The sequence below is a fragment of the Vespa crabro genome, chromosome 21, assembly GCF_910589235.1.
Source record: "Vespa crabro chromosome 21, iyVesCrab1.2, whole genome shotgun sequence".
Lineage (NCBI taxonomy): Eukaryota > Metazoa > Arthropoda > Insecta > Hymenoptera > Vespidae > Vespa > Vespa crabro.
The window spans coordinates 787,204-807,351 of NC_060975.1; the positions used below are offsets into that span (position 1 = coordinate 787,204).

The following is a 20,148-nucleotide window of genomic DNA, read 5'->3' on the forward strand; positions in this document are numbered from 1 at the left end:
AAAGTAAATATCATCGTTCGAAACTTTTTTAAACGTGTTTTTTATCAATGAGAAAAAGATCGTACGTATGTTGGTAAAATAATTGGAAGACTTTAAGTTGATAACCGTTTGGTGGCAGTTCGATCATTATTCATAGATACTATAAATCTATAACTCTTTTCTCGTCTTCCATTTTCTTAAGTTCGTGGAGCTGACAGTTCATTCTGAAAGCGGGGATCGAAGGATCGCCCGCTGAGGAACGTTTTTGAAAATACTTTGAGAGAGTCTAAGACTCGGGATGGGCGACTCCTTGGACGGCTCCGGGGAACCGTCCCCGGAGTCTCAAAATATCGCGATCGTTGATTATCATGCGTTCGCTAATTATCTTTGTAGAGCGGTTAAAGTTCTATCTCCTGACGAAGACGTGGTGCCACCCGCTTTTAACTTGGCACTCGAAGATAAGAATAATCAGGAATCCATAAGAAAGTTTATCGGAGACTCACAGATCTGGGCACTTTTTATTCAAAGGGCCTCGAGTAAAGGTAAACTCGAACATTGAATTTTACACCTACGTACATTCACATATATGCAACGTACATATATATATATATATATATATATATATATATATGATATGTATATGCATATACATATCTTTTCTAGGCTTTACATATATAAATATATGTATACGCATAAGTATTGTCTATGTGCATACCATTGCGTATACGTATACGTATACACACATACACACACATATATATATTAATATAGTTTAGAACCATTTTTTGAGGATGCCTTTTGTCCTTGTTACACGCGTTATCCTCCATTGTGTTGCACTATTAAATGCAACGGTACATTTGCCGTCGAAAGAAAATGCTCATTAAAAATCAATGCATTGCTTGAAACGACATCCGTCGTTGACCAAAGTGATTTCATGTATCTCTTTCTAAATTATGAGTCATACGCCGGTGAGAATCGATACACGCGCACATCGACAATCTCCTACCAATCCTTTTCATCGTTCTCTCTCTCTCTGTCCTTTTCTTTGATCGTATTGTCCACTCTCTCCCTCTCCCTCTCCCTCTCTCTCTCTCTCTCTTTCTTTTTTCTTAGCGATCATTCTTAAAAAAAAACTGCACATATATAAGATGTCGTTTTAATGTCGTATGTTAATGGTATAATTTGAGAAAATTTTCGAGAATTTTCATGCTCGAATCCTTTACTTTCTTTTTTCCATTTTTATTTTGATCGATCATTGGATATGAAGATTGCCGGCTAAAGGCAGCCATCTTTTTTTTTTATGAATTATTTATTCGAAGAGTCCTTGACGTTATCTTTTTTTATTGTACGTCAAATACTGATTTTCAAGAATTATCTACTTGTTTGGGTCTGTTTTTCTTTACTATTTCATTTAAAAGACATAAAAAAAGCTTTGCAAAGTTTTGTTATATAAAAAATATATTTTGTAGGAAGTAAAAAAGTAAATATACATTTGATGGTATCACATGGTTCCATTGTATAAATTTCATTGATTTCTTATTGTTATCTATATTTCAGAGGAAGATGGAGGAGAGGGAGATGAAGAAAAAGAAAATACATGTTATTATATATCAAATGAGATACACTTTAGTAATCCTAAAATGGCCTCCATAGTTCTAACTAAACGTGGTACCGTAGTTGAGGCTGATAAATCTATCCATTCTCAATTACGGTTGGTCACATTCTCGGATGGGCCACCATATGAAACTTTGCATGCTATGAGTAAAACAATGGCACCTTACTTCAAGAGTTATGTGAAAGAAACTGGTAGAGCCGATAGGGATGGAGACAAAATGGTACCTTCGGTTGAAAAGAAAATAGCACAACTTGAAATGGGTCTGTTACATTTGCAACAAAACATCGACATACCAGAGATTACGTTGCAAGTTCATCCTTTGATAGCATCTGTTACCAAACAATGCGCTGAAGAAAATAGAAGACCAAAGGTTTCAGATTTTGGTGATAAAGTAGAAGATTCAACATTTTTAAATCAATTACAAAATGGTGTTAATAGATGGATAAAAGAAATTCAAAAGGTAAGATACGGTATATAGGTATAAAAATATAAGATATTAAAATTAATAAATATCTCGTACAGTCCTGTTAATTGAAATAATTATATATCATTTAGGTAACAAAGTTAAATCGTGATCCAGAATCTGGAACTGCATTGCAAGAAATTTCATTCTGGTTGAATCTTGAAAGAGCTCTACATCGAATTCAAGAAAAACGAGAAAGCGTTGAAATCTCTTTAACTCTTCGCATTCTCAAGCACGGAAAACGTTTTCATGCAACTGTGAGCTTTGACACGGATACAGGATTGAAACAAGCATTAGCCACAGTAAATGATTATAATCCTCTGATGAAAGATTTTCCTATCAATGACCTATTATCTGCAACAGAATTAGAAAGAATAAGAGCAGCTGTACAACAAATCTTTATGCATTTAAGAAAGATCAGAAGTACCAAGTATCCAATACAGAGAGTACTGAGATTGGTAGAAGCAATCTCTAGAGACTTGAGTCAACAACTTCTCAAGGTATTAGGTACGCGAAGACTCATGCACATTCCATTTGATGAATTTGAGAAAGTAATGAGTCAATGCTTCGAAGTGTTTATATCGTGGGACGATGAATACGATAAATTAACAGGATTATTACGTGATGTAATAAAGAAAAAACGAGACGAACAAATGAAAATGGTTTGGCGAATTTTACCAGCTCATAAAAAATTGCAAACTCGAATGGAACACATGCGACGTTTCCGTAGGCAACACGAACAACTTAGAACGGTCATTGTACGTGTACTTAGACCAACAGTTTGCCAAAACAATAATACTGCTACTATAGAGAATGCAGACAACGACAACGTAAAAGTAGAGTTTGCTTTAGATGCTGCAGACGCAAATGCAATCAGTGAAGTTAATTTGGCATATGAAAATGTTAAAGAAGTTGATTGTCTTGATATTACCAAAGAGGGTGGTGAATCTTGGGATGCTGCTGTGCACAGATACGAAGAGCGAATAGAACGTGTAGAGGCTCGAATCACGGCACATCTTAGAGATCAGCTGGGTACTGCAAAAAATGCTAATGAAATGTTTAGAATCTTTTCTAGATTTAATGCCCTATTTGTAAGATCACATATACGTGGTGCTATTAGGGAATATCAAACACAATTGATTCAGAGAGTGAAAGATGATATTGAGGCACTTCACGAGAAGTTCAAGGTATATATACATGTATTTATATCTTTAGAGATCATTAATATTAGAACATTTTGATATTGGAACATTAATAAATGTCCTTTATGCATCTGATTTACATAGGTTCAGTATGCACAAAGTAAATGTTGCAGAATGAGTATGGTTAGAGACTTACCACCTGTTGCTGGATCTATAATATGGGTAAAACAAATAGATTATCAACTTACTATGTATTTAAAACGTGTTGAAGATGTTTTAGGTAAGTTAAAAGATGCTCTTATGACTCCTTGATTCTTAAATTAATATTATTATTATTATTATCATCATCATTATTATTTATCAGGCAAGGGTTGGGAAAATCATATAGAGGGTCAGAAATTGAAAGCAGATGGTGATAGTTTTCGTATGAAATTGTCAACGCAAGAAATATTTGATGATTGGGCTCGGAAAGTTCAGCAACGAAACTTAGGCGTTACTGGTCGAATATTTGCAATAGAAAGTATACGTTCAAGAACGAGTCGTGGAAATGTATTAAAATTGAAAGTGAATTTTCTTCCTGAAATTATTACTCTTTCTAAAGAAGTAAGAAATTTACGAAATCTTGGTTTCCGTGTACCGTTGGCTATTGTAAATAAAGCGTATCAAGCCAACCAGCTATATCCCTTTGCCATTAGCTTGATTGAGAGCATTAGGACATATGAGAGAACACTTGAAAAGGTAAGATGTTTATGTATACGGATTATTATCATCGTCATCATCATCATCATCATCATCATCATTATCATCATTATCATTAATATTAAAAAATTTATTTTACTATTTTTAAAGAACACCTTCCTTTTATTGTTCTCTAGAAATGTTTTTATTTTCTTGATATATCTGTGTCATCAATATAAGTGTTATAATGATATATAGGGAAGTCAGTGCTTCAAAAATTCAAATAAAATAATAGAAAATGCTAGGGAATAGTGCCAGATTGAAGATTTTTTATATTAGATTTATTGACATTTCTAATCCCTTGGATCTCCAACATTTTTAGCTTACCAATCGGAGTCCCCACTGTCCCGCATTAAAGGTAGCCATTATATATGATGCTTCCAGGAACTATGCATCTTGCCTATATCTGCAAATATTTCTGTCTGTGCCTGCTTAGCTATTGTAGAAAAGTTTGTACTGTGCAAGATGAAATTATTTTATTTTTATAAACATGAACGTTTTAAGGAAGATAATCCCAATTCTTTCAAGTATAAGTAGGATGCTTATAGGAATATGCAGGAACGTGAACAATTATAAACATCGATGTTTATTTCGTAATGGGCATGTACTTATTGCTTTCAACATATAATGTGATTAAAAAAAAAAAAAAAAAAAAAAGCAAGGAAGCAACTCAAGAAGTATTGGAAATCAGAATTCCAAAAGTTTTTCAACATTTTGCCAGCTTTTGTAGTTGTTGAATTTATTGGAGATATCAAATTTGTATTTGCTCTCTATGAATATTATTATAGAATATAATAGAAAGAAATATGAAGTTTTTTATTTATGCATATTTGAAAATAGATTATTTGAATAAGTTAACTATATATTGGGAATTGATAATGCCTTAAATTGTGATATCAAGTATAATTTGTATTTATAAAATTAATATGAAAAAAAAAAAAAAAAAAAAAAAAAAAAAAAAAAAAAAAAAAATACTATGCCAGTATATAGCCATTGTATATTTAAATATCTTTAAGTTTGCATTGTGCCAGTTTGTCCATTACTGAATGGTACTCTGTATTTAATGTCGTGAAACTGTATTACAGAAATAGTTAGAAATGTAAATTTTTTTCGTATAATTATCATTGGTACATATTTTTTCTACAGATCGAGGATAAGGCCAGTATCATACCATTGGTTGCGGGTATGCGGAAAGATGTTTTATCACTTATTTCTGAGGTGAGCTATTATAAATATAATTTTTCTTTTTTTATATATAATTTTATAATGCATTGTTTTAATTAATTTCATTTAATTTAGGGCATTGCTTTAATTTGGGAAAGTTATAAACTTACTCAGTATGTGCAACGTCTGTCAGATGTAGTCGTTTCTTTCCAAGAAAAAGTCGAAGATCTTTTGGTTGTTGAAGAACAATTGGACGTGGATGTTCGTTCTTTGGAAACTTGTCCTTATTCTGCAAATACTTTTGCTGATATATTATCGAAAATTCAAAAGTCTATCGATGAATTGTCTTTGAAAAATTATTCCAATTTGCACATATGGGTTGCAAGATTAGACGAAGAAGTAGAGAAAAATTTAGCAGCAAGATTGGAAGCTGGAATTAAAGCATGGACTGATGCTCTTACTGGGCGAAAAAAAGAAGTAGATTTAAGTATGGATACAGACGCACCTGCACAGCCGACACATAAGCCAGGTGGTGATCCAAAAATTCAAAATCAAATACACGAAGTTAGAATCACAAATCAAACGATGTATCTATATCCGAGCATCGAAGATGCAAGATTTCAGATAATGCAACAGCTATTTGCATGGCAGGCTATTGTTACTTCTCAAATACGTCTTCAAAGTTCTAGATATCAGGTAGGTTTGGATAAACCTGAATCAGGTACTTATAGAAATCTACTTACTAAATTACCCGCCGGAAAACAACCATTAGAAGCTGCTTATGAGGCAGTAGAATCGAAAATGAAGGATGTGGCTGATTATGTAGATCAATGGCTACGATATCAAGCTTTATGGGATCTTCAACCAGATAATCTTTATGGAAAATTGGGAGAAAATATTAATTTATGGATGAAATGCTTAAATGATATCAAGAAGACAAGGACAACTTTCGATACTTCAGATACTAGACGTGAATTTGGACCTGTTATTATAGATTTTGCTAAAGTACAGAGTAAAGTGTCTTTGAAATATGATTCATGGCACAAGGAAACTTTGGGTAAATTCGGAACTCTTCTCGGCAACGAGATGGCAAGTTTCCATGCACAAGTATCCAAATCTAGAAGTGATTTAGAACAACAATCTATTGAAGCAGCAAGTACGTCAGATGCAGTAGGTTTCATTACATATGTGCAATCTCTTAAACGTAAAATGAAAGTTTGGGAAAAACAAGTTGATATATACAGAGAGGGTCAGAGAATTCTCGAACGTCAAAGATTCCAATTCCCATCCTCTTGGTTGCACGTAGATAATATAGAAGGCGAATGGGGTGCATTCAATGAAATAATTAAGAGAAAGGATACGAGTATTCAAACGCAAGTTGCTTCTCTGCAAATGAAAATTGTTGCGGAAGATAAAGCTGTTGAAACAAGAACGATCGATTTTCTTAGCGACTGGGAGAGAGGTAAGCCAGTGGAAGGCCATTTACGTCCTGACGATGCTTTACAACAACTTCAACTATTCGAAAGTAAATTTGCAAGGCTCAAGGAAGAGAGAGACAATGTCGCAAAGGCAAAAGAGGCCTTGGAATTACAAGAACCAGGTGGTGTCTCTACTAGCGAGGATAGAATGCAAGTAGTATTTGAGGAACTTCAAGATTTAAGAGGAGTATGGTCCGAATTATCTAGAATTTGGGCACAAATAGATGAAACTCGTGAGAAACCGTGGCTGTCGGTCCAACCACGAAAGTTACGTCAACAATTGGACACAATGATGGCTCAATTAAAAGAATTACCGGCAAGACTTAGACAATATTCTTCGTACGAGTATGTGAAGAAGATGTTGCAGAATTATACTAAGGTCAATATGCTTATCGTGGAATTAAAATCCGATGCATTAAAGGAAAGACATTGGAAACAATTGACGAAACAACTTAGAGTAAATTGGGTATTGAGTGAGCTTACTCTAGGTCAAGTATGGGATGTAAATCTACAAAAGAATGAATCTATTGTGAAAGATATTATTTTAGTTGCTCAGGGTGAAATGGCATTGGAAGAATTTTTGAAACAAGTAAGAGAATCTTGGCAAACTTATGAATTGGACTTGTTAAACTATCAAAATAAATGTAGATTGATACGTGGTTGGGACGATTTGTTTAATAAAGTGAAAGAACATATTAATTCGGTAGCTGCTATGAAACTCTCCCCATATTATAAAGTATTTGAAGAAGAAGCTTTAACTTGGGAAGAAAAATTGAATAGAATTAATGCATTATTTGATGTTTGGATAGACGTACAAAGACGTTGGGTTTATCTCGAGGGAATTTTCTCTGGGAGCGCGGATATCAAAACTTTATTACCAGTGGAAACATCACGATTCCAAAGCATTAGTTCTGAATTTCTTGGTTTGATGAAGAAGGTATCTAAATCTCCTATGGTCATGGATGTTTTGAACATACCTGGTGTACAAAGAGCTCTCGAACGTTTAGCAGATTTACTTGGAAAGATACAGAAAGCTCTTGGAGAATATTTAGAGAGAGAACGAACCTCCTTCCCAAGATTTTACTTTGTCGGTGATGAAGATTTATTGGAAATTATTGGTAATAGTAAAAATATTGCAAGACTACAGAAACACTTTAAGAAGATGTTTGCTGGTGTAACAGCTATTCTTTTGAACGAAGACAACACGATCATCACTGGTATAGCTTCGCGAGAAGGTGAAGAAGTTATTTTCCAAACGCCGGTATCTACCATCGATCATCCAAAGATCAATGAATGGCTAACTCTTGTTGAAAAAGAAATGCGCGTTACTTTAGCATCGAGCCTCATGAAAGCGGTACAAGATATAAAACAATTCAAAGACGGCAATATTAATGCACAAGCATTCATGAGTTGGTGTGATAATTTCCAAGCTCAAATCATCGTACTTGCTGCACAAATTTTATGGTCCGAGGATGTAGAAGCTGCTCTTCACGAGGCTCAAAGTGATCCAAGTAAAAATCCATTGGAGAGAGTACTTCTTCAGGTTGAGGGTACTTTGAACGTTTTAGCAGACTCGGTACTACAAGAGCAACCACAATTAAGACGAAAAAAGTTGGAACATTTGATCAACGAATTTGTACATAAACGTACGGTTACGAGAAGATTGATTGCTAACAAAGTATCAAATCCAAAAGCATTTGAATGGCTTTGCGAAATGCGTTTTTACTTCGATCCCAGGCAAACTGATGTCTTGCAACAACTTACAATTCATATGGCAAATGCCAAATTCTATTATGGATTCGAATACTTAGGTGTGCAAGACAGATTGGTTCAAACACCTTTAACCGATCGATGCTATTTAACTATGACGCAAGCTTTGGAAGCAAGACTTGGTGGTTCTCCATTTGGACCAGCTGGTACTGGAAAAACAGAATCTGTAAAGGCTTTGGGTCATCAACTTGGAAGACTCGTATTAGTTTTCAATTGCGACGAAACATTTGATTTTCAGGTAAATTTATAAAAAAGTATACACACATAATTTTAACAAAATTTTTTGCATATATATATTATTATATAATACTTGTAGGCCATGGGTCGTATATTTGTTGGTCTTTGCCAAGTCGGAGCATGGGGTTGTTTCGACGAATTTAATCGGCTCGAAGAACGTATGTTATCAGCAGTTTCTCAACAAGTTCAGACTATCCAAGAAGCTCTCAAGAGTCAAATGGAAGGAAAGAGAGAAGGAACTCTTTGCGTAGAATTAGTTGGAAAACAAGTTAGAGTTTCTACAGATATGGCAATATTCATTACAATGAATCCTGGTTATGCTGGCCGTTCAAATTTGCCAGATAATTTGAAGAAATTATTCAGATCTTTGGCAATGACTACGCCGGACAGACAATTAATTGCAGAAGTCATGCTTTTCAGTCAAGGCTTTAGATCGGCTGAAAAATTGGCTTGTAAAATTGTACCATTTTTCAAGTATGTAATAACATCGATACCTAGAAAATAATCCTTATATTAATTACGTTCATTAATTTTGAAATTAACATTTCAGATTGTGCGACGAACAACTTTCCAATCAATCCCATTATGACTTTGGTTTGAGAGCCTTAAAATCTGTACTAATATCTGCTGGAAATGTTAAACGTGACCGTATTCAAAAGATTAAGGAAGGCATGCATGGCCGTGGCGAAACGAATATAGATGAAGCTTCTATCGCGGAAAATCTACCCGAACAAGAAATCCTAATTCAATCAGTTTGTGAAACAATGGTACCAAAATTGGTGGCTGAAGATATTCCATTGTTATTTAGCTTACTAAACGATGTTTTCCCTAACGTTAATTATACTCGTGCTGAAATGAAAGGTACGTAAAGAAATATATATATAAAAAGAAAAAGAGATTGTTAAAATGAAATCAAAATACTATATCTTTTTTTTTTTTTTTTCTAGGCTTAAAAGATCAAATTAGAAAAGTATGCGCGGAAGAGTATCTCGTCTGCGGCGAAGGCGATGAACAAGGAGGAGCCTGGCAAGAAAAGGTAATTTATTCGTTTCTTATTATTTTACTAATAATGCTAGTGGATAATGATATGCATGCAAGGGATTTCTTAAGTTATAGTCCAGGTGCACACATTCTAATGCTTAAAATTTGTACTTCATGCATACTCAGGAAATGATAGGCGAAACTTGGATAGAGAAGGTGAGATCTAAGTACATATGTCTAAGTAAAATTATTATAATTTTATGTTGTGTATATATATATATATATATATATATATATATATATATATATATATACATATATATATATATACATATTCTATTTTAATTTAATTTATTTTATATCAACATTTATTATACCTTCGTATATTTCTGTATATAGGTTCTACAATTGTATCAAATTTGTAATTTGAATCATGGCTTAATGATGGTTGGTCCAAGTGGTTCAGGAAAAACAATGGCATGGAAAGTATTACTAAAAGCCTTAGAACGATTCGAAGGAATAGAAGGAGTAGCTCACGTTATAGATCCTAAAGCCATCAGCAAGGAAACATTATATGGTGTTTTAGATCCGAACACGCGCGAATGGACAGACGGCTTGTTCACTCATATTCTTCGGAAAATAATAGACAACGTGAGAGGCGAAATAAATAAACGGCAATGGATTATATTTGACGGAGATGTAGACCCTGAATGGGTTGAAAATCTTAATTCAGTCTTAGATGACAATAAACTACTTACATTACCAAACGGTGAACGTTTAAGTTTACCTCCTAACGTAAGAGTGATGTTCGAGGTACAAGATTTAAAGTATGCTACATTGGCAACAGTTTCTCGTTGCGGTATGGTATGGTTCTCTGAAGATGTCCTGTCAACGGAAATGATTTTCGAAAATTACATGTTACGTTTAAGAAACATTCCATTAGAAGATGGCGAGGAGGAGCCTCTTAGCAAGAAAACTGCAGAAAAGGAAGATAGCGTTTCACCTGCATTATCGGTACAAAGGGAAGTTGCTAGTATTTTACAAAGTTATTTTGCACCAGATGGATTGGTGGTAAGGTGCTTGGAATATGCTATGAAGCAAGAGCATATAATGGACTTTACAAGATTAAGAGCCCTTAGCTCGCTTTTCTCGATGTTAAATCAAGCAGTTCGTAACGTTTTGCAATACAATCATAGTCATATTGATTTTCCATTGCCAAGCGAACAACTGGAACGTTATATGCCAAAATGTTTAATCTACGCATTGCTATGGAGTTTTGCTGGAGATGCTAAATTAAAAGTTAGATCAGATTTAGGAGATTTTATTAGATCAATTACGACTGTACCTTTGCCAGCACAAAGTAACATTCCAATTATAGATTTTGAAGTAAATATACACGGCGAATGGCTACCGTGGAGTAACAAGGTACCTCAAATCGAAGTAGAAACCCATAAAGTTGCCACTCCAGATATTGTAGTACCTACTTTGGACACGGTACGACATGAAAGTCTTTTGTATACGTGGTTAGCCGAGCATAAACCATTAGGTACGTTGTATTTACTTATTTTATTTGTTAGCAAAATATTACAATTATTATCTATTTATATTAATACCTAATTTTTTGCAATAGTACTCTGTGGTCCACCGGGTTCAGGAAAGACTATGACTCTTTTCTCTGCTCTAAGAGCCTTACCTGATATGGAAGTCGTTGGTCTCAACTTTTCATCCGCTACAACTCCTGAATTATTACTTAAAACGTTTGATCATTATTGTGAATATCGCAAGACACCTAACGGTGTTGTACTTTCTCCCGTACAATTAGGAAAATGGCTAGTTTTATTCTGCGATGAAATAAATTTACCTGATATGGACAATTATGGAACGCAACGTGTAATATCGTTTTTGAGGCAACTCGTTGAACATAGAGGCTTTTATAGAACGAGCGATCAAGCATGGGTCACGCTAGAAAGAATTCAATTCGTTGGAGCTTGTAATCCACCAACAGATCCAGGCAGAAAACCGCTCAGTCATAGATTTTTACGGCATGTGCCAGTAATTTACGTCGATTATCCCGGAGAAACATCTTTGAAACAAATTTATGGAACATTTACACGTGCTATGCTCAGGTAAGTTTAATTTCCTTTAATGATTTCATATAGATTTAATTATTTAATACAATTCCTTCTATAATAGATCACTAAAGTCACTGATATATCCTTTAAATCATTTTTATAGATTGACTCCTTCTTTGAGAGGCTACGCAGAACCTTTGACAAACGCTATGGTAGAATTTTATTTAGCCTCTCAAGAAAGATTTACTCAAGATATGCAACCTCATTATGTTTATTCTCCACGTGAAATGACACGTTGGGTACGTGGAATTTGTGAGGCTATAAGACCTTTGGATAATCTTTCAGTCGAAGGTTTAGTTCGTTTATGGGCACACGAAGCACTCCGTCTTTTCCAAGATAGACTCGTAGAGGATTCTGAACGAGCATGGACGAACAAAAATATTGACACTGTAGCTATGAAACATTTCATGGGTGTGGATAAGGAAAGGGCTTTGACTAGACCAATTTTATACAGTAATTGGTTGTCGAAGGATTATGTACCTGTAAACAGACAGGAATTAAGAGATTATGTTCGAGCCAGATTAAAAGTATTTTACGAAGAAGAATTGGATGTTCCGTTAGTTCTATTTGATGAAGTATTAGAACATGTTTTACGAATCGACAGAATTTTCCGACAGCCTCAGGGACACTTGTTACTTATTGGTGTCTCTGGCGCTGGTAAGACGACTCTGTCTAGATTCGTAGCATGGATGAATGGGCTTTCCATTTTTCAAATAAAGGTATACTACTTTTTCGCTTCTCTCCCTCCTCTCTATCTATCTGTCTATCTATCTTATTTATTTTTTATTTATATATTTATGTATATATATATATATATATCTCACTCTTCGTTTATTTTTTTATGAAAATATTGTTAATGTTAATCTGATTTAAAAGGTTCATAATAAATACACTGGTGAAGATTTTGACGAAGATTTGCGTCAAGTATTAAGGCGATCTGGTTGCAAAGATGAAAAAATAGCATTCATTCTTGACGAATCAAACGTTCTAGATTCTGGTTTCTTAGAACGTATGAATACCCTGTTAGCTAATGGCGAGGTACCTGGATTATTTGAAGGCGATGAATATACGACTCTTATGACTCAATGTAAGGAAGGAGCACAAAGAGAAGGTCTAATGTTAGACTCTAACGAAGAATTATACAAATGGTTTACTGGTCAAGTTATGAAAAATTTACATGTCGTATTTACAATGAATCCAAGCACCGACGGACTCAAAGATCGTGCTGCGACATCTCCAGCGTTGTTCAACAGATGTGTCTTGAATTGGTTTGGAGATTGGTCAGATAATGCGCTATTCCAGGTTGGCAAAGAATTTACTAGTCGAGTTGATCTAGAAAGACCATCCTGGAAGTGTCCAGATTTCTTCCCTTCTGTCTGTTCACTTATTCCATCTCAACCATCGCACAGAGATGCTGTAATAAATGCATGCGTTTATGTGCATCAAACATTACACAAAGCAAACACAAGATTAACTAAGAGAGGTGCAAGAACAATGGCAATTACTCCTCGTCATTATCTTGATTTTATTAATCATTTCGTTAAATTGTATCAAGAAAAAAGAAGTGACCTGGAAGAACAACAATTGCATTTAAATGTTGGATTAAGTAAAATCGCTGAGACGGTCGAACAAGTGGAAGAGATGCAAAAGAGTTTGGCAGTCAAATCGCAAGTAAGTTGATATTCAATTAATAAAAACTATACGTTTTGAAAGGAAACAAATTGAACTATTGTTTCAATGATATTCATTAATTTCAGGAATTGCAAGCTAAGAACGAAGCTGCCAATGCTAAATTAAAACAGATGGTTAAGGATCAGCAAGAGGCAGAGAAGAAGAAAGTACAGAGTCAAGAAATCCAACAGCAGCTTGCTATACAAACGGTTGCTATTAATCAAAAGAGAGACGATGTTATGGCCGATCTAGCACAAGTAGAACCAGCTGTTATTGATGCACAAAATGGTACGCTCTATATCTATTTAATAAAAATCATTTTCACCATCATTTTTTTTTATTAGAAAATATAATTTTTTTATTATTATTATTATTATTATATTATTCATCGTTGTTCATTGTTGTTTTTTTTATTTTTTTATTTTAATTGATTATTATTATTACTATTATCATTTACGTGTATTATGCACGATGATCTATGTTCGATCGATTTGCATCGAATCTAGCCGTGAAGGGGATTAAACGTCAGCATCTCGTCGAAATCCGATCTATGGCGAATCCTCCAGCTATCGTAAAGCTAGCGTTAGAATCGATTTGTCTTTTACTCGAGGAAAATGCTGTAGATTGGAAACAAATTCGTACAGTTATAATGAAGGACAGCTTCATACCTACTATCGTCAACTTCAACACAGAAATGATCATGTAAGAAGTTCAACTACGGATCTGCTGAATGTACAACGCGCACGTGGAAGATTAATCTAAACAGAAGCCGTATTATAACTGCTTGATATATGTTCTGTTTCTTCACCATATTCCTTTTGTTAATCATAGTACACGTGTATTGATATACATGCAAATCGTGGATTTACAATATACAAAATGTATTTTGACTTGTTTCTATTTGCATATGTATTAATACTTGTCTTTTGTATATATTACATGTTATATTGTATGTCTAACTTATTTGTAGGTCTGTCAAAGTGAAAAATCGTGGTTTTTAATTACGATGCTTCCTTCCCATAATCATGAATAACTTATCTAATGTGTCTAAACGTTTTCTTAGTACTATATAAAATTGTTTCGTGTTTTTCGTATAGCCGTGAAATCTATAAAGAAACAGCATTTAGTCGAGGTTCGCTCTATGGCGAATCCACCAGCTATTGTGAAGGTTGCATTGGAGTCTATCTGCTTATTGCTCGGTGAAAATGCCAGTGACTGGAAATCTATACGCGCGGTCATCATGAGAGACAATTTTATCAATACCATTGTCTCTAATTTCAGTACTGAGGATATTACGTAAGCATGCTTCAATGTTTGTTTCCTTCACTAAAACGGTAAACTTCTAACGAGATCAAATTAGCTAACATATTAATTGTATATAATTATGTTTTATATGATGCTAAATCAAATCATGATTTTTTTTTCTTTTTTTTTTCTTTTTTTTTTCTTTTTTTTTTGGTTATTCCATACAGAGAGTGTTCTACTCAAATTTCATAAGATAGAACATGTATGTTAATACGTTTCTCTCATTCGTTATAATTTTCCTTTATTCTTGTATACCTCAAATTATGCTGAAATTATTCGAATAATTAACATCCAGTAATCTGACTATCTCTAATGCAATAACAATACACATTATCACGATTGTGCAGAAGTCTTTCATTTTGTGCTTGCACGCCGCCAATAATTTCCAAATATAATTGTTACTAATCAAAAAGTTATATGTTTATAATGTTCAACTAACGCACAACGTTATATGTGATCGTTTAATTAAAATGGAAATTTATTACGTATCACGATTAAACACGTGGTATTATACTTAATAGAATATTTGTGTAGTGACGAGGTGAGAGAAAAAATGAAGAGTCGATACTTAAGCAATCCTGATTATAACTTTGAAAAAGTCAATCGTGCTAGTATGGCTTGTGGACCTTTAGTAAAATGGGCTACAGCACAGGTAAATATAATAAATTTTTATATTAAAACGGATTAAAAGAATTGTTTTTAATTAATGTTTCTATTTATACGATCATTATGTTGTTTCAGATTGAATATGCTGATATGTTGAAACGAGTCGAACCATTGAGAGAAGAACTTCATTCATTAGAACGACAAGCAGAAACGAATAAATTAAAGGGAGAAGAAGTAAAGAATTTAATTGCCCAATTGGAACAAAGTATAGCATCATATAAGGAGGAATATGCTCAACTTATTTCTCAAGCGCAAGCTATTAAAGCTGATTTAGAAAGTGTACAAGCTAAAGTAGATCGATCGATCGCTCTATTAAAATCATTGGTCATCGAAAGAGAACGTTGGGAAGCAACTAGTGAAACGTTTAAGAGTCAAATGTCTACTATAATCGGTGACGTATTATTGTCATCGGCTTTCCTTGCATACGCTGGTTATTTCGATCAACATGTAAGTTATATGACATGATCCTTGTTAAATACGTATACAACGATCTTTTATAGATCTTAAATAAATAAATATATTTTTGCAGTATCGTCAAAATCTATTCACCACATGGTGCCAGCATCTTCAACATGCGAATTTACAATTCCGAGCGGATATTGCTAGGACAGAATATCTGTCTAATCCAGACGAACGTTTGAGATGGCAAGCAAACGCATTGCCTACTGACGACCTTTGCACAGAAAATGCTATTATGCTCAAACGATTTAACAGATATCCTTTGATAATCGATCCTTCAGGACAAGCTACAGAATTTATAATGAACGAGTTTAAGGATCGAAAGATAACGAAAACTAGTTTCTTGGATGATTCGTTTAGAAAAAATCTTGAGAGTGCTTTACGATTTGGTAATCCATTGTTGGTACAAGATGTGGAAAATTACGATCCGATATTAAATCCAGTTTTAAACAGAGAACTTAGGAGAACTGGTGGACGCGTGTTAATCACACTCGGAGATCAAGATATTGATCTTTCACCTTCCTTTGTAATATTTTTGTCGACGAGAGATCCCACGGTAGAATTCCCACCGGATATCTGTTCTCGTGTTACCTTCGTCAACTTCACCGTCACTAGAAGTTCTTTACAAAGTCAATGTCTCAATCAAGTTTTGAAGGCCGAACGTCCGGACATCGACGAAAAGAGATCTGATTTGTTGAAACTTCAAGGAGAATTCCATTTGAGATTAAGACAACTCGAAAAGTCATTATTGCAAGCATTAAACGATGCCAAAGGCAAGATCCTTGACGATGATTCTGTCATAACGACTCTCGAGACATTGAAACAAGAAGCTGCTGATATTAGTAAGAAAGTCGAAGAAACTGACAAAGTGATCGCAGAAATTGAGACTGTCTCTCAGCAATATATGCCATTGTCTCAAGCCTGTTCAAATATGTACTTCACAATGGATAGTCTCAATCAAGTACACTTCCTGTATCAATATTCTTTAAAAATGTTTTTGGATATATTTACGTCGGTATTATCGCAAAATCCTAGATTAATTAATATAACGGATTATACACAAAGATTATCCGTTATTACCAGCGATCTATTCTCCGTCTGTTATGAACGAGTTGCTCGAGGAATGTTGCATACAGATAGATTAACCTTCGCTTTATTACTTTGCCGTATTCATCTAAAGGGCATAGCCACTGAATCGACTTACGACAGTGAATTTACGTTCTTCCTAAGAGGAAAAGAGGGTGTATTAAATATACGTGCACCACCGGTACCCTATTTAAGTTCGGAACAACAGGAAGCGATGATGCGTATAAGTATAAGACTTCCAGCTTTCAAAAAGCTTGCAGAGAAGATACAAGAGAATAGTGATTTCGCGGCATGGCTACAATCTCCAACGCCAGAGACTTGTGTTCCCAAACTTTGGGAAGAAGAAAAACCATTGTCACCTATTGGTACTGCTATGCATCAATTATTGATAATACAAGCGTTCCGACCAGATCGAGTAATCGCAGCTGCATCTTTAGTCGTGATATCTGCACTTGGAGAATCGTTTATGGCTGCAGCAGAAATAGAACTTGATTTTGCTTCCGTCGTAGAGAATCAACTTAAAGCGACCGTCCCAGCACTACTTTGTTCTGTGCCAGGATTCGATGCATCAAGTAGAGTCGACGATTTAGCTGCAGAATTGGGTAAACAGATAGCAAGCATTGCCATTGGCTCTGCCGAAGGTTTCAATCAAGCTGACAGAGCTATCAACATGGCTGTTAAAGCTGGTAGATGGGTAATATTGAAGAACGTACACCTGGCTCCGCAATGGTTGGTTCAGCTCGAAAAGAAACTCCACAGTTTGCAACCACATGCCAGTTTTCGTTTATTCTTAACGATGGAAATCAATCCAAAAGTGCCGGTGAATTTATTAAGAGCTGGTAGGATCTTTGTCTTTGAACCACCTCCTGGTATAAGAGCAAACTTACTTCGAACGTTCAGCACGGTACCGGCATCTCGTATGATGAAGGCACCTAACGAAAGAGCACGACTTTACTTCCTTCTTGCGTGGTTCCATGCTATCGTACAAGAACGTCTTCGTTATGCTCCTTTGGGATGGGCGAAGCATTATGAATTCAATGAAAGTGATCTTAGAGTTGCCTGTGATACACTCGATACTTGGATAGAAACCACAGCTATGGGTAGAACCAATTTACCACCAGAAAAGGTACCTTGGGATGCTTTGGTGACATTGCTATCTCAATGTATTTATGGTGGTAAAATTGATAACGATTACGATCAACGGCTCTTGACATCATTTTTACGAAAATTATTCACTCCACGATCATTCGAAGCTGACTTTGCGTTGGTTGCTAACGTAGACGGAGCACAAGGAAGTCCAAGACATATTACAATGCCAGACGGCACTAGACGAGATCATTTCCTTAAATGGATAGAATCCTTAGCCGATCGACAGACTCCTTCTTGGCTTGGTTTACCAAACAATGCTGAAAAAGTACTTTTAACGACCAGAGGAACCGATTTAATATCAAAGTTACTCAAAATGCAACAATTAGAAGATGAGGATGAATTGGCATATTCCAATGAGGAATCATTGGTTACTCCTAGAGAGGCAGAAGCAGATGGTCGTCCATCTTGGATGAGAACTTTACATAATTCAGCGTCCACGTGGTTGCAATTGTTGCCAAAGAATTTGCCAACTCTTAAAAGGACAGTGGAAAATATTAAAGATCCTCTATATAGATATTTCGAAAGAGAAGTTAACAGCGGAGCTAAACTACTACAAGACGTTATTCATGACTTAGAAGATATTGTATTAATCTGTCAGGTATGCCAATCACGTTTGAAACCAATATATAACTTATGATAAAACTATGATAAATAATTTATCTTTTGTGTTCAAAAGGGTGAAAAGAAACAGACAAATTATCACAGAACAATGTTGTCCGAACTTGTGAAAGGTATTTTACCAGGCGGTTGGAGAAGATATACCGTTCCACGAGGTTGTACTGTGATACAGTGGATCACTGATTTTAGTCATAGAGTATCCCAATTGCAAGAAGTTTCACGACTGGTTTCACAAGGTGGAGCGAAAGAGATCAAGGTATGTGTTTTTTCTCTTTTCATTCATGTTATTCGTTTTATTAAGAATTCTAATACTGGTTTTCATTTTTTTTTTTTTTTTTTTTTTTTTTTTTTTTCAACAGAGTTTCCCTGTCTGGCTCGGTGGTTTGTTAAATCCTGAAGCTTATATTACTGCGACACGGCAATGCATTGCACAGGCTAATAGTTGGTCTCTCGAAGAGTTGCAATTAGATGTAACGATTGGAGATGGAGATAACATAGCCACTGATGATTGTTCGTTCGCAGTGACTGGTCTGAAATTACAAGGAGCACAATGTAGAGATAATCAATTATATCTTACTTCCACTATTATGACAGATTTGCCAGTTACAATGTTAAGGTGGATCCGATCCTCTACCGAGGAAGCTAGAAAAGGCAAATTATCTTTACCAGTATATCTAAATAGTACTCGTACGGAATTACTTTTCACAGTTGATTTAAATATCGCTCCTAGTCAAGACCCGCACAGCTTTTACGAAAGAGGAGTAGCTGTGTTAACATCTACTGCTTTGAACTAATTTTAACTTATATTTTCTTTAGTTCAAAAATCGCGTTTAGAAAACACTTTCGCTGTTATTATAAGCAACGATAATACAATTTATTTCAAATGATATATATATATATAGTTGTCTTAAAAGACAAAATAATAATACAAAAGCTTGTAACATTTTAATAATACTAATTATAATAATATAAAACATGTAAATTCCACGAAGCCGTTGGATGTAACTTTAAACGTGCAAAAGATAAAACTATTTAATGCGCCTAGCGTTATTAAAGAAATAAAAACGTATTTATAAAAAAGAAAAAAGAAAAAAAAAAAGAAAAACGAAAAAAAAAGGCAATGTTTTAACAAAAAGGTTGTAATATATATATATTTCGCTTCTTTTTTTTATATACATTTCTTCTGCTGCTTTGGGAAATCATTTGCTCTAACAAAGTTACATTATGTTGCTCGGATGTAAGTAATAAAGTAACTATAATATTTATATCGATAATTGAATGGTATATTTAAAGAAGTGTATATGTACATACACCCCCACACACAATGAGATTGTATGTAAGGTATTTTTATTGAGCGTTGCAGCCGTTTTCTTTTTCTAAAGAATAAACAATAACCGAATAATTTAGATTATAATCAATTTCACAGCTGTGGCCTATTTGTAAAGTGAAATACGTGCGTTCTTTTTTTTTTTTTTTTTTTTTTTTTTTTTTTTTT

At 34.6% G+C, this 20,148-nt stretch overlaps 1 protein-coding gene across 5 annotated transcripts; it reads left to right on the forward strand.

Annotated features, from left to right (window-relative positions):
- The first annotated feature begins 193 nt into the window (after window positions 1-193).
- LOC124431492 (dynein heavy chain, cytoplasmic) lies at window positions 194-19,945 on the forward strand. 5 transcript variants are annotated; one of them, XM_046979473.1, is made up of 23 exons: window positions 194-521; window positions 1,537-2,054; window positions 2,150-3,244; window positions 3,344-3,479; window positions 3,564-3,937; window positions 4,260-4,295; window positions 5,084-5,155; window positions 5,237-8,587; window positions 8,666-9,060; window positions 9,137-9,447; window positions 9,534-9,622; window positions 9,754-9,783; window positions 9,967-11,113; window positions 11,198-11,693; window positions 11,803-12,418; window positions 12,576-13,370; window positions 13,457-13,658; window positions 13,877-14,072; window positions 15,210-15,327; window positions 15,417-15,788; window positions 15,871-18,633; window positions 18,712-18,909; window positions 19,013-19,945. In XM_046979473.1, exons 1-23 carry the CDS (start codon window positions 278-280, stop codon window positions 19,445-19,447), a joined length of 13,989 nt encoding a protein of 4,662 aa, XP_046835429.1. In that variant the 5' UTR covers window positions 194-277; the 3' UTR covers window positions 19,448-19,945. The 5 variants fall into 5 exon arrangements, with proteins under 5 accessions (XP_046835429.1, XP_046835428.1, XP_046835431.1 ...); XM_046979472.1 differs by lacking the exon at window positions 13,877-14,072 and adding an exon at window positions 14,468-14,666; XM_046979475.1 differs by lacking the exons at window positions 9,754-9,783; window positions 13,877-14,072 and adding an exon at window positions 14,468-14,666.
- The last annotated feature ends 203 nt before the right edge of the window (window positions 19,946-20,148 follow it).